This window comes from Cebidichthys violaceus, unplaced genomic scaffold, assembly GCF_023349555.1.
Source record: "Cebidichthys violaceus isolate CVI_PGR_0920_01 unplaced genomic scaffold, fCebVio1.0.p SCAF_170, whole genome shotgun sequence".
In the NCBI taxonomy this organism is placed as follows: Eukaryota; Metazoa; Chordata; class Actinopteri; order Perciformes; family Stichaeidae; genus Cebidichthys; species Cebidichthys violaceus.
This window is the reverse complement of record NW_027176341.1, coordinates 121,920-134,915: the sequence shown is the minus strand read 5'-3', so window position 1 is coordinate 134,915 and position 12,996 is coordinate 121,920. Positions and strand designations below refer to the sequence as shown.

At 42.9% G+C, this 12,996-nt stretch overlaps 1 protein-coding gene across 2 annotated transcripts; it reads right to left on the bottom strand.

The window, feature by feature from the left end:
* Positions 1-7,609: 7,609 nt before the first annotated feature.
* Positions 7,610-12,274, bottom strand: LOC137874176 (protein tyrosine phosphatase type IVA 2-like). Of its 2 annotated transcripts, none has more exons than XM_068712748.1 (8): positions 12,185-12,274; positions 11,325-11,468; positions 11,058-11,185; positions 10,020-10,745; positions 9,817-9,909; positions 9,463-9,593; positions 9,297-9,371; positions 7,610-9,148 (listed from the first exon to the last, which is right to left on the bottom strand). In XM_068712748.1, exons 4-8 carry the CDS (start codon positions 10,113-10,115, stop codon positions 9,037-9,039), a joined length of 507 nt encoding a protein of 168 aa, XP_068568849.1. In that variant the 5' UTR covers positions 10,116-10,745; positions 11,058-11,185; positions 11,325-11,468; positions 12,185-12,274; the 3' UTR covers positions 7,610-9,036. The 2 variants fall into 2 exon arrangements, with proteins under 2 accessions (XP_068568849.1, XP_068568850.1); XM_068712749.1 differs by having other exon boundaries at positions 11,325-11,465.
* Positions 12,275-12,996: the final 722 nt, after the last annotated feature.

Here is a 12,996-nt window from a genome sequence, read left to right as displayed (position 1 = left end):
CACACACACACACACAGTCAGATGTTTGGATAGAAGGGCGTGAAGCAGAAGACATGTTGTATCATATCTACATGACTAAAAGCTGTACGATTCCTCAACACACCGACAATAACAAACAACGTCCTGAACTCAGTTGTCTTTCCTCTTCTCTTCCTTCTTGACCTCTTTGTCGCTTATGCTCTCATACACACACACACACACACACACACACACACACACACACACACAATTGTAAATCTTCAGTCACAGATTACTTGTCGCGTGGATCTGACTGATATTTATGTCCCATAATCCTTTGAAACTGCTGCCAGGAGACACCACACTGAACTGTGACCCTTTACTTGAAGCCCATCACAAATCAGAATTTGGAAATTTTGAGCGTCGTTAGACAATTTAGGAGTGAGGTAAAAAATGATCATGAGATTCTTATCAAAACAGTAATATGAGTACTCAGACACAGCACTCAGAGGGAATTAAGAGGTACTGCCCTGTAAGAGAGAGTGTTTATGTGTGCATGTAAAAGTGTGTGTGGTGTGTGTGTGTGTGTGTGTGTGTGTGTGTGTGTGTGTGTGTGTGTGTGTGTGTGTGTGTGTGTGTGTGTGTGTGTCTCCGCAAGAACTGGGATTTTTTATAAACAAAATGTTCTTCCAAGTTCTTGCAAAGGGACTGTGCTGTACTTCCACCCACTACAGACAAAGATAGTCAGATTCACACACACACACACACACACACACACACACACACACACACACACACACACACACACACACTGACTTCAAACAGTAAAACCAGTAAAGGAATAAGAAAAAATATATATAATTCTATAGTTTTTAAAAAAAACATTTGGAACATTTGTGGTTGTTCTGTACAGTAAAACAAGGTCAGCTGACCAGTGTGACGGTGTGTCTCGGTTCGGCTACTAAAAGTCACATGAGCACGTCACCATGCTCATCAGCTGTCGCCGACGGCACACTGAGAGGACAGCTGGCTAAAGTCACACCGAAACCTCCAGGTTGTTTTCCAAACGGAAGAAAAGAGAACCTCACTCAGAAGCCCGTTGAGCCAATAGTATACATTCAAAAGAACCCAACCAGGGAACTGAAGATGAGCATTTATTATTTCTGCTTTTAGCTGCCCTTAACAAACACCATTTCCCATCATTTCTTTAACACCGCGTTCTAAAGTCGCTGCAGTTAGTCACGCGTCTAACAGCAGGACAGAGATGACCGAACGCTGCGGACGTTTTCAGGATGTTAGGGGAAATGAAATTAAGTTTTACAGAGCTGTAGCTGCAGCACAGAAAACGTTGTTTCAATGTCTTATCGCACGTGTATTGTCTTTGGTTATGGAAAGTAAATTCAGTAACGCTTCATTTTTCCAGAAAGGCCGATGAAAGAAATGCTGACTCAGAGACTATATTGAGTAAAAGAGGAGGTTAGCCAGGACGTGATGTCATGAACCAACAATAATCAATAAGTCTTTCAATTCGTAGAATTAGTTTTATTTATCCCATCTGAGCTGAGGCCTATCTGGCTGATTATGCGTGGTGAAGACATATCTACAGGTTTCTTTTTCTTTTTTTTGTGAATTATGTAATAGATATGATTGGATGCTGTCCAGGCTGCTGTAGCTTTGTTCTTCTTTTTTTTTTGAGCTAGTGAATCATTTTAAATGATGATGATGGACTCTGTTGGGATCTGCGTGCTTATTATACCTGCTGCGCCGACCATTCAAGGAGAGTTATCCTTCTCAGTCCGTTCCATCTGTCAAACTCTTCTCATGTCTGCCCACTGGCTTTTGTTTTCTCCCAAAAAGTCCAGTCCATTGTCCCGCCTCTTCCCGTGTGTTTTGTTGCAGTTCCTAAAATAAATCGCATCTCGGGCTACACCCTTTGGTCTCAAATTAAATCAGGAAGGTGTATTTGAGAGCAGCTGGTGGAAGCCCACGCAATCTTAATTTCATTTCGGAGACATTTCAAGCAACGGTCTTCTCACTAATGATGCATCATGGGAGGGGAGAGCAGCTAGCGTGGGAGTGGAAGAAACGGCTGCCATTTAATAGCCACACATGAAGACGTCCTATTTCAGGCAGTGCATCAAGCAGAATTAGGAAAGTATTACACACGGAGGAGAAAATAGCTCCACCATACTGTGTTTCCAGTGAGGGCGCTTCAAGTGACGCCTGCTCATAAGAGTCTATATTGCAGCACAATTACACTTTAGGAACGGTGGAATAAACTTTGATCGCGTTCTGAAGTGAATGTGCTTCTTAAATCTCCAGCATTACAAACAAAAGGCCAGCTTCCCTGTTGGCAGTGTGTGTGTGTGTGTGTGTGTGTGTGTGTGTGTGTGTGTGAGACACAGTGGAACACAGTGACAGCTGGAGGTGATTTGCGTTTCAGACACCCCCCCCCCCCCCCCCCCACCACACACACACACACACACACACACACACACACACACACACACACACACAGCGCTGTCTCTATAGGAACTGCATGTGACCGGTGAAGCACGAGCTTCCAGCTCATTGAGAAAGAAGCAACACTAACACTTTGCATACAGTACGTCTCGCCGGGTCTTCCTCCGAATCGTTCATGTCAACTCATGGACTTTCTTGAAACTTTCTACAAAATCGCGTCTTCGTTACGTCTCCAGAACAACCTCCCAGAAATCCCGCCGCGATCTCAGTCAGCAACAAATAGTCCCAATTTGCCCAAAACAATTCAAAACCTGGGTCTATAAATTATTGAAACCATTTATAGAGTCGCATTGATAAAAGTGTCAAACCCTGCAAACGAACAACGCACTTAAACGAGCCCTATACAAAGTTCGGAGCGTGTCAACTGCCTCCACTCGGCCCTCAACATGGAGAAGGCTGAGCGGCAACATTGAGCAACACATTTGTTGACACAAGCACAGCACTGCTTGGAGCTAAATGCTAACACCGGCATGCTAACACACTCCAATAGGCAATGCCAACATGCTGATGTTTAGGAGGGAATAATGTCGCTCACCGTTTTGTGTGTTAGCATGCTAACGTTTGATAATTAGCATTAAACAAAAAAAGTGAGGTTGCCAGTCACATCATTAACTTATCAGCTATTTGGTCATAATTCACAGTATTCGAGCAATTAAAATACCCGACATGAGATACATTGCTGTGTCAATCATGTGAGCGACCCCCGTGTTTGAAGAAGTGAAGGCAAAAGCCGAGATGAGAGACGTACGGACAGCGCTTTAGGAGCCGATACACTTTTCCAAGCAATCTGAATAATGAAGTGAACTTGATGATCGCGGCTTCGGGCAAATACTTTCACAACAGAGCTGAATGTCACAGAGCTATGGTGGACACTGGATGGTAGAAGCTTTAACTCCCTCAACTTTGGAAAAAAAAGGATGAAAAGAACCAGGAAGAACATTCAGGGTGAGGTCAAAGGTCAAGGTAGAAGGACTCTCTCCCTCTCTCCCGCTCTCTCTCTCTCTCTCCAGTAAACACATCTCTATATCTTCAGTGTATTGTCCGAAGCTGACAGCAGCCCAACCCAGCCACAAAGCACTGTAGTGTTTCCAGTGTGTGTGTGTGTGTGTGTGTGTGTGTGTGTGTGTGTGTGTGTGTGTGTGAGAGAGAGAGAAAGGACGATTGAGGTAGGAAGCAGGAATACTGATGGTTTACTAATTCTACACTTGGTTCGCAGGTAGAATAACAATAAACTGCTACAATTTGCAAACTTTAGCCTGTATGTATTTTATTTTATTTTACGATCTAACGTTTTCTACTCACCAGGAACTTATCATGCATCAATAAGACCTCTTTAAAACTATTTGAAAACTTCATAAAATGCATGCACGTGCCATTTCAATAGTGTTTAAGGGCCTTCAGTATTTGGGCTGAGTAGTAGAGCGTGAATGCATTTCTATGTTTATGTATATATGCAATTACATCTCTCTAAACCTAAATATTAAAATGTTTCGATCAATTGCGGATGAGCAATTGCGCCACACACGCACACACGCGCACACACGCACACACGCGCACACACACACACACACACACACACACACACACACACACACACACACACACACACACACACACACACACACGAACACACTCTCTCAATAGTGTCAAGACAGCCAAAAGAAAAGTAGGACTTCTGATTGGAGCCTTCAAAATAAAAGCCTCATTGCTAAACGTGATAGTATCTTCTTTGGAGTAATGCAACACAAGTGAAAACCACAAATGCATGTACACATTGCCAGAAACAATATATGGAGAGTGTGTAAGTAGTCTATCTACACAGGTTACAAAACAAAACATACAGACAACGTTTGCAGGGTATCTAGCAGTTTCATTGTTCAGGACATTTATCTTAAAACTGTTGCACAGATTTGGATTCTGCTGATTGCTACATATTTAAGTATTTACAACCACATGGCTTCCTCCATTGAAAGTCGCCTCAAAACGCAAAACTCCAATACTTACTAAACCCTGCCTAGTAGAGCGCACAACTTCCGGTTTTGATCCGTTTAAATGTGGCGGATTGGCGCAGCTCGGAGCGCTCAGACGCTGGATATATCACGGTGTTTTAATGGCGGTGAAACGTCTGCTTCTCTCGTCATTTAATACACATTATCGTAAAGCTTTTTGTCTTCACTCACGTGCCTTTAGCGAAATAAAATCATTTTTTCGGAAAAAAAAGTTTCACGCGCCCTGCTCTCCTGTCCGTTCATTTGAGAATTTTTATTTATTTTATTGTAGCTGGAGAAAGTGTATAAAACGTGTTCATAAAGAACATTTAAAAATCTAAAATGACATTAAGTAAAGGGACAATGTCGGCTCGTCGTTTAGTTCACCGTGTTTGACTCAGTGGTGAAGCTTTCACTAACTGTCACGTTAGCTCGCTTTGAAGTCTTCTATCAGTGATTACGTCAGCCAAGACGATACATTGTCTATTAAGTTTATTAAGTTTGGTATATTTTATTAATGGAAACTCACCGGCAACATTCCTGCTGGTCAGTCTTCCTGTCCCGTTAGAAAATGTAACTTTCTCCTCCTCTTGTTTCCCTCCTTCCTGTCCTCCACTCTTCTTCTACTGAGCTTTTTCGGTCTTTTACTCTGGTATCAAGTACATTTTCCATGCATCCAAATTCTTCTTCTTCTTCTTCTTCTCTCCGCAGCCAGATATCCAGATGCTTAGACAACTAAAAGTCCTGCTCCTTTCCACTTTCCTCTTTCAATCCCTCCCTCTTCCTTCCTCTCACTCACACACACTCATACACACACTCAACCACACACACACACACACACACACACACACAAACACACACGCGCACACTCTGAGTCTGCTGTTTTACACCGGGAGAGGAAGTACAACTGGATGTGAGGAAAAGCTGGAAACACCAGTTGTAGATTCGTCTGTCAGATGTTTCACTGATTTCATCCTTTGGTGGATCAGCAGGCGGTCTGCAGGGTGAACTGGGTCACCCTCCTCACGGCCCCTCCCATCTGCCCGCGGTCTCCTCCTCCTCCTCCTCGCGATAAATAGCCTCCAGGTTCAGTGACAAATGTACCAGCAAAAAAAAGAGTTGGTGGAACAATCACCAATATAAAAATCAATACTATTTTCCAGAGATTCCAAAGTCCTGTTATTTGGAGTGAGAGCGCCCTCCTCCTGCAGCGTGAAGAGCAACGTCTTCCTTCAGGAGAACAGCTTGTTTAATATAGTCCACAGCTAATTTGTTACAGTTCAGTGCTCCAACTTACAGTTTTTGACTCTAGCATACTCCTAATAATGATCTTTTTTTTCCCCACCATGCCCATAAAAATGAATGCTGATTTTACTATAAAGTCATGTCATTATATGGTATTTCTCATCTATAATACACACCACTCATGTATTTCTAACCATCATTTCCGTTTTTGTCTTTATATCCCTCCATCTGTAATTAAAAATGTTTTTATCAAATAAAAAAAAAGCAGTTTTTGACTCCACGGGACATTGAACACACACACACACACACACACACACACACACACACACACATATACGCACACACACCGTGTCGTGTAGCTTACAGCGAGCTTAGAGATGTTCAGCTGTCATATATTCAGCAGATTATCACAGAGCTGTCCTCTGCTGCCAAGGACGCTGTAGGCCTCTGTGTGTGTGTGTGTGTGTGTGTGTGTGTGTGTGTGTGTGTGTGTGTGTGTGTGTTCTGACTGATCAAGTGACACTGTACAAACCATAATAATATGGAGCATTCCATTGCGAGGACAGTAGTAATAGTAACTTTGCTGTCTTCGTCGAACACTCTGTGCTGTACGACTTCAGTCAGTTATTGTCACACTGCGTTCAGAACCTTCAGAACAGAAATGGATTCACTGATCAGCCCGAAAAAACATGTCAAAGATTGAGGAAGTATTATTTTTACAATAGAACCAAGGTGCAAATAACTCAATTATAAAGTTCACTATTTGGCAGGACGTTATCGCCCTCTACTGTCCACAGAGTCAAACACTCCACCTAACATTTGATGTGACCTCCCTGCACTGAAGGCTAAGGAGCAGCGGGTATCTTATCTTCCTCTCTGTACATCAGTCAAGCAGGTCAGTCTGTTTGAGTCACATGGAGTACAGCACTACACTCCTTACCTTACACTCAGTGGGGAATATAGAAAAACTCAAACCAAACTTGAGCAAATAAGGTAAATTAAATATTATACTTCCCTCAGACTGTGAAATCCACCTAAATATTAGTATTCTTCTTCTCGGTTCACCGCTCTAATGTTGTCCTGGAAACCAGCTCCAGGATGTAAAGCGTACACTCACTCAAGCGTTTCTCTGCATGCACATGAATAAGGATAAGTAATGAAAAGCAACATCGTCGATGCGTCTATTCCTCAGATATGTATTTTAATGGAGTGGTGGGCCTTCGCTGCATTCACCCACTGTGGCTCTTTTGTTCAAGGTTAGTTTGTGTGTGTGTGTGTGTGTGTGTGTGTGTGTGTGTGTGTGTGTGTGTGTGTGTGTCGTCGGGTCAGTCAATAAAACCAATCAACCTTGAATTGGCTCCATGTGATGCTGTCACTCCACGTTCACACAGCATTACCACGGCCAGAGGCAATCTCTCACGGTCTCTCTCTCTCTCTCTCACACACACACACACACACACACACACACACACACACACACACACACACACACTTCAGTGAGGGCAGGTCAGGCTCAGCATCACGCTGATCAGCTGCCATATTACAGCTACAGCCCCATTTGCAGTCCTGGAATTGTTGCAGACGCAGCCGGGTGAGTTTGCAGAGCTGCGTTTCAAATTATTAACAAAAAATGTGCTTTTGGAAAAACTGTGACATGGTTTCCACCGAGATAGCGGTTGAATTGCTCCGTTGTCAAACCTCTTATCAGATGGATATTAATGTGGAGCTGATCTGCATTGCGTCAGTCGTTTTGAAGTTGCTCGTAATCGGAAATTGTTTACGAGAATTTGATCAAAATGTGCTTGAAAATAAGATGTACGACAAACTGACACCGCGGACGGGCAACATCTAACTGGAATTAAGAGTGATGAAATATGCTCCACAACAAACAACAGTTACATTACTAAACACTTTAATTTTCCAACAGGACTACTAGATTTATTTTATTTTCTAGCAGACAGACATTTCACAAAAAAAAAAAAGAAAAAACAACAACAACTGTGGAATCAATAAATAACTGACAAGTACAAATAGTTAAAACAGTACAGGGAAAGAAAAGAGAGAAATAATAAACATCACAAGGACCCAACAGCATCTTACAAGCGCAGCAGCTGACCAGACGGAGATGGACCAGAACCAAAGGCTTCGGTGGCGGCCATGTTGGCTCCACAGTCCTGTTCTGCGGAGGTTGGTGTTAAGGAATTCAGAAAGTATTCAGCAGATTGTCCCGTTTGTACAGTCAGCTGATCAAAAAGACCTTCATGTTTGTTTACGCTGCCCCTCCATCACACACTCAGTTGCACTAGATGGTGAAGTGGAGGTGTGGAGCGCTGGGGGGGGGGGGGGGGGGTGTGTCAATGAACTAACATGTCGATGTTCTTTACACAGGACAATCTACCAAAACCTTATAAAGTGTTCCCTTCTGAATACCTTCACCAGCTGACCTTTTTACCCTGCCGGCCCTCTGGCCTCAGTGACATTATGAAGGACAGTGTCGAACATCTACAGCCAACACACGTTTGTTTCTAGAGAAGCAGACTGCCTACGACTCTGACACGGGACATACAGTAGACGGGTAGATAGTAGTGTTTAATACAGCATACGTCACACGTAGAACTAGGCTTTCCAACTCGTCTTGAGTTCGTCATCACCCGGGTCGCCTGGATCGATTTGGTCCAGGAGGAGATATATCGGAATAAACTAAATCAAATCTGAACCACCGTCTGGACCGATGTGCAGTAGAACCAGCAGGTCATTTATTCAGCGTTTGAGCTTTGAAACGAATATCAAGCCGCAAGAATGAATCTACCGTCGACAGCGCTCGACTACGGACACTATAATGTCTGATCCCAACATCAAAGTAAGTCTGTTCAAGGAATACTTTACCACTACAATTACTTTTTTTTTTTTTTTTTTTAATTCAAACATCTATTACTCACCCCGTGTTACCTTGAATTCACAACCAGAGAAAGCTCTTGATGAATTGAGGTGAATTGGGGGGGGGCTGCATTTAAAAAAACAGCAAAACTACACCGAACTTCCCCCCATTTACCTAAAAACATCCAGAACATCCTGCGCTTTGTGATTCTTTTTTTAGGCTAATTTTTTTTTAATGTAAAGTTGTCTGCATATGTTTTTAAAAGATCTTCGGAAATTTGACAATAGGTCTCTTTAATTCTTGTAATTACATGAAGCACTTTGATTGGATTTCACAGCATTGATGTTACCAAACATTCACCCCAAAAAAACCCCGTCAACTTCCCGTTGAACATCGCGACGGTGGGCGTCTCCTGTGGCGCTGCGGTGACGACGCCGTAGGTTCCTACTGGATAGAGCAGCTCTGTCCGTTGGCGTCTTTGGAGCGCAGACACAGTTTAGGCTTGTAGCTCTCCAGGTACAGCAGCTGCTTGGAGTTGAACGCTCCGCGGCGCTTCCTGACAAACGAGAACACGTTTATTTCTTTAAAACAAAAAAAAAAAAAACAGCGACAGGCGTGAATACGGTACACGAACAGAGGGAACGGTTGGAAGCACAGTTCAGGTAAAAACAGGGGGAACAGTCGACTCAGTGTTTAGTACTCACAGTCTTATGAAGTGCACGGCGTCTTCATATTCCATCCCACACTCGATTAGAGCCAGGGCCACCAACACGGGAGCTCTGAGGACAGACGGATATTAATACATCAAGCCATTCATACTGCGTGTGAGAAACACAACACGTTAAAATCCTGCCTCTAGTGCAGACTGACCTTCCTAATCCAGCGACGCAGTGCACAGCCACACAGCTGCCCGGCTCCTCCCGAAACTTTGTCTGCAGGAGGTTCAGCCAATCATCAACCACCTGTTCTGGGGGGGCGGAGCCGTCGTCAAATGGCCAATCCTGGAGGGGATATCAAGTCCTCATTTGATCTCATCATTTTGTTGCACATGCTGTCAAATTCAATCATTTGGACTAAACCGACACTCACTTTTGCCACTTTGTAGCGCTGCCTGAATGTATAGTAAACATGATTATGCTCTATATAGTGGAATCGCTGTACATTATGTATACTCTTACTTTGTTAGTGAGTAGGCTTAAGCTGCTGTGTATCCATGTCACTTACCAGGACTTGGATACTTTCTTGCTCCACCGGTGTCTTGTCGTACGTAGCAGCACACACTCTCACCAGGGTGTTCACTCCATACGCCTTCAGGTCCTGCACATCGAAAACATACGTTTAACGCAGCGCGACGCGGTTCCTCCCTCTATTACCGAAAGAAAACTGAACAATGGATATGCAGGAATTATTACAAAAAGGTGCGCTACCTCTATAAACCTTCCGAGTTGTGCATTGGTGGGGTTGTGCGTAATGAGAAATCTCAGGCAGTCATAAGAGATCTCCACCGGAGCCGGTCGGTTCATTTTTAGACCCTCAGAAAGGTTTATCGACACAGAAAGGTGAGAAAAGTTCTGTGCTTCAAACTAATCAGAGCGAAAATGTTGTAAAAAAAAAAAATGGAACGCAAATAAAATGATGTTTTCAATAAAAGAAAAAACTGTAAAAAATGATAAACCACTTTGCCAATAATTTCACTAACTAATGCATCCGTATGACTTATGGGCAAAAAACTGTAACTACTCTGTTATTTTGGTGACAAAAAGTGGTATAAATAAATAAAGACAAGACAAATTTCCTGGGATAGAAATAAACTTTTCTTGGCAATGAAGAAATAACTAAAATTGGCTTGGTTAAAAATAAATATTAAACTCTAGCAGACAACTAAAGTCCAGAAGGAAAAAAATAAATAAAAAATGAAGACAGAACAAAAAATAAAAAAAGATCTGTCCTTCCTTTCTCCCTTTCAAATCTGCTAGCCCATTCAGAAAAGTCTTGGCCGAATCAGGGTAGAAGAAGAAAGGAGAAGCAGAAAAGGAGAAGCGCTGTGAGGACACTCCCGGGTTAAACCCAAAGCCTCTCCCGCTCCCCGGGACAGCTGACAGGCTGACGGTTGGCTTGTCTTCATGTGGATTGAACAGGATGGCAGTAAGGACCTACGAGGACACGGAGACGGCCATTAAGGTTTCCTTCCATAGTGCTTTTTTTGTTCCGTTACTTTATTATGAATAGTATCTTTTTGTATAAAGACCTATTCCCACATGGGATGTGTTTATCTGAGGCTTTAGTGTGATTAAGATCTGATAACCATGCACCTGGATGACTTCAATGACTAGCTACACATAAGGACTTCCAGTCAGTACCTCCACTGATTCAGTGTACCTCTACTCTCTGCTGCCCCATAGACTGTAACTTGTTTCATGATGTACCTGAATAAAAAGACACAACCAGCCTTCATTACTACGCACCTGTGCACGTCAATGGCAGTGTTTGCGCCTAGCTGGTGTCTCTCCTCTTCACTTGTCCACGATAAGCAGCAGGTGCTGGGCTTGGCAAAATTCCCCTCCGAGCCTCGCAAACGCCATACATGTGCAGCCTAAGAGAGAGAGAGAGAGAGAGAGAGAGAGAGAGAGAGAGAGAGAGAGAGAGAGAGAGAGAGAGAGAGAGAGAGAGAGTCATAATATAATGCATTGCTAGTGAAGCCACTAACTCTGCACAGAGACGGAGACACTCACTGTGATGAGAGCTGAGGAGATGGTTCATTGAGCGTACACAGGACAATGCGTCGGCTCCGGGATGTGGACACACCATTGATGATGATGCTGCTTTTTTTTTCTGGGTCCTGGCTGACAACGGCCCGCTAGCGTGCTGCTAACCTGCTGCGTAAAGGACAACGTGTTGATAATGCTCGGTTAGCCTTGCCTGGTTTAAGTAGCTAACATACGACATTCTGCCTGTTTTTTTACAGAGAGTTCGGCGTGACATTGTGTCCACGCGAAAATAACGGACCTTTTTACAAATGTTCAGTTCACGCTAGTTAAACTATACGAATGGCCAGAGATCGGATTTACACCTGCAAGTTGCCGACTGCAATTAATAAACAGCTCACAGTCCAGCGTATATATTGCTAGAGGCTAAATGTTGTTAGCTAGTCCTTTATGCCCTTTTACAAACAAACGAATGTGACCGTTAACTCGGACGATGCTCTAAATGACAGCCAGCTAGCTAACGTCACTAGTAGGCTGATTGTCAAACGCACACACAGTACTGTATATTCCACAAAAGAAGGTTATAGCATGCCCAGTCTAAGACAATGATTTAGAAACCAACTAGCGGTTACCTCACTAGACTTATCAGTAACGCCATTAGAGGCTCAGCCGCCAGCCAGCTCATGTAAAACCAGGTCAACCAGCATGTTCCTAGAATAAACAAAGCTAACACTTCCAGGCTAACGTTAATGCGTTGGCTGGTTTTCAACAACAGCCTAACGACAGCGGGTGACAGTGGTGTCGTTAGCACACGGCTAACTTCAGTTTCACATCAGTAACACCTGCTACATCAAACACACACGGCTGACACAGCCAACGTTACTTACAAAACGCAGTTGTTTCACGGAAAATCCAGACGTTTCTACTGGCGGAGAAGAGTCTGCGAAGGAGACATGTCGAACACAAACGTTGAGTTAACCGAGATAAAAACAAACGCGACTTCCGGTTGTAAGCTTTCAACAATAAAACTGAAAAAGAAAACACCCTGCACTGTTTGGAAAAAAAAATAATCATGGCCGTTTTAATTTGTAAGTACACTTCCGGTATTAGTCAGACTGTCTCCTTCAACATGACGAATCTTTTAAAAATCACTTCTCATTATGTTGCTTTACTAAATATAACAAAAGTGTTATTTGATCCCTTTTAGCAGAGTAAGCGAGGTTAGGTTTACTAAGGCAAGCAGTACGTAATCAGTAGTAAGTCTAAGTAAACTTGAATTCATTGATATGGTATGTCCTGTGTAACCTTATGTTAATCCAGGTACAACTGAACATTCTTCCTAAATCATATTTCATTTTTTATACTGTTACTGTATGAAAAAATAAGGCCGCACGCGGGCCAATTGTCAGTGTCAAGCAGATGTTGTAGTAATTGCTGCCATCTGCTGTTTGCACAATGTAAATCTACCAAGATATACACTGGCTGTATTAATGTCAGGGAACTCTAGATTTTCTCATATGTTCATAACTCTTCATCGTCATGTATTTTACTCTAATCCCACTATATATTCACAATTTATGAACGCTTTTAATGTTTCACTTTTTCTCTTGCCACTTTGCATTGTTTGTCATACACTGACTTAATATATATTACAGCATGTATGGTATTTTCTTTGATGAGTTACTCTATTTCAAACAAA

Excerpts from the sequence above, each read along its gene's own strand:
- LOC137874176 (XM_068712748.1), bottom strand. The coding sequence starts at position 10,115 with ATGAACCGACCGGCTCCGGTGGAGATCTCTTATGACTGCCTGAGATTT. Across the intron at positions 9,910-10,019 it reads AACTCGGAAGGTTTATAGAG|GACCTGAAGGCGTATGGAGT; the intron begins GTAGCGCACCTT and ends TTCGATGTGCAG. Across the intron at positions 9,372-9,462 it reads TGCGTCGCTGGATTAGGAAG|AGCTCCCGTGTTGGTGGCCC; the intron begins GTCAGTCTGCAC and ends GTCTGTCCTCAG.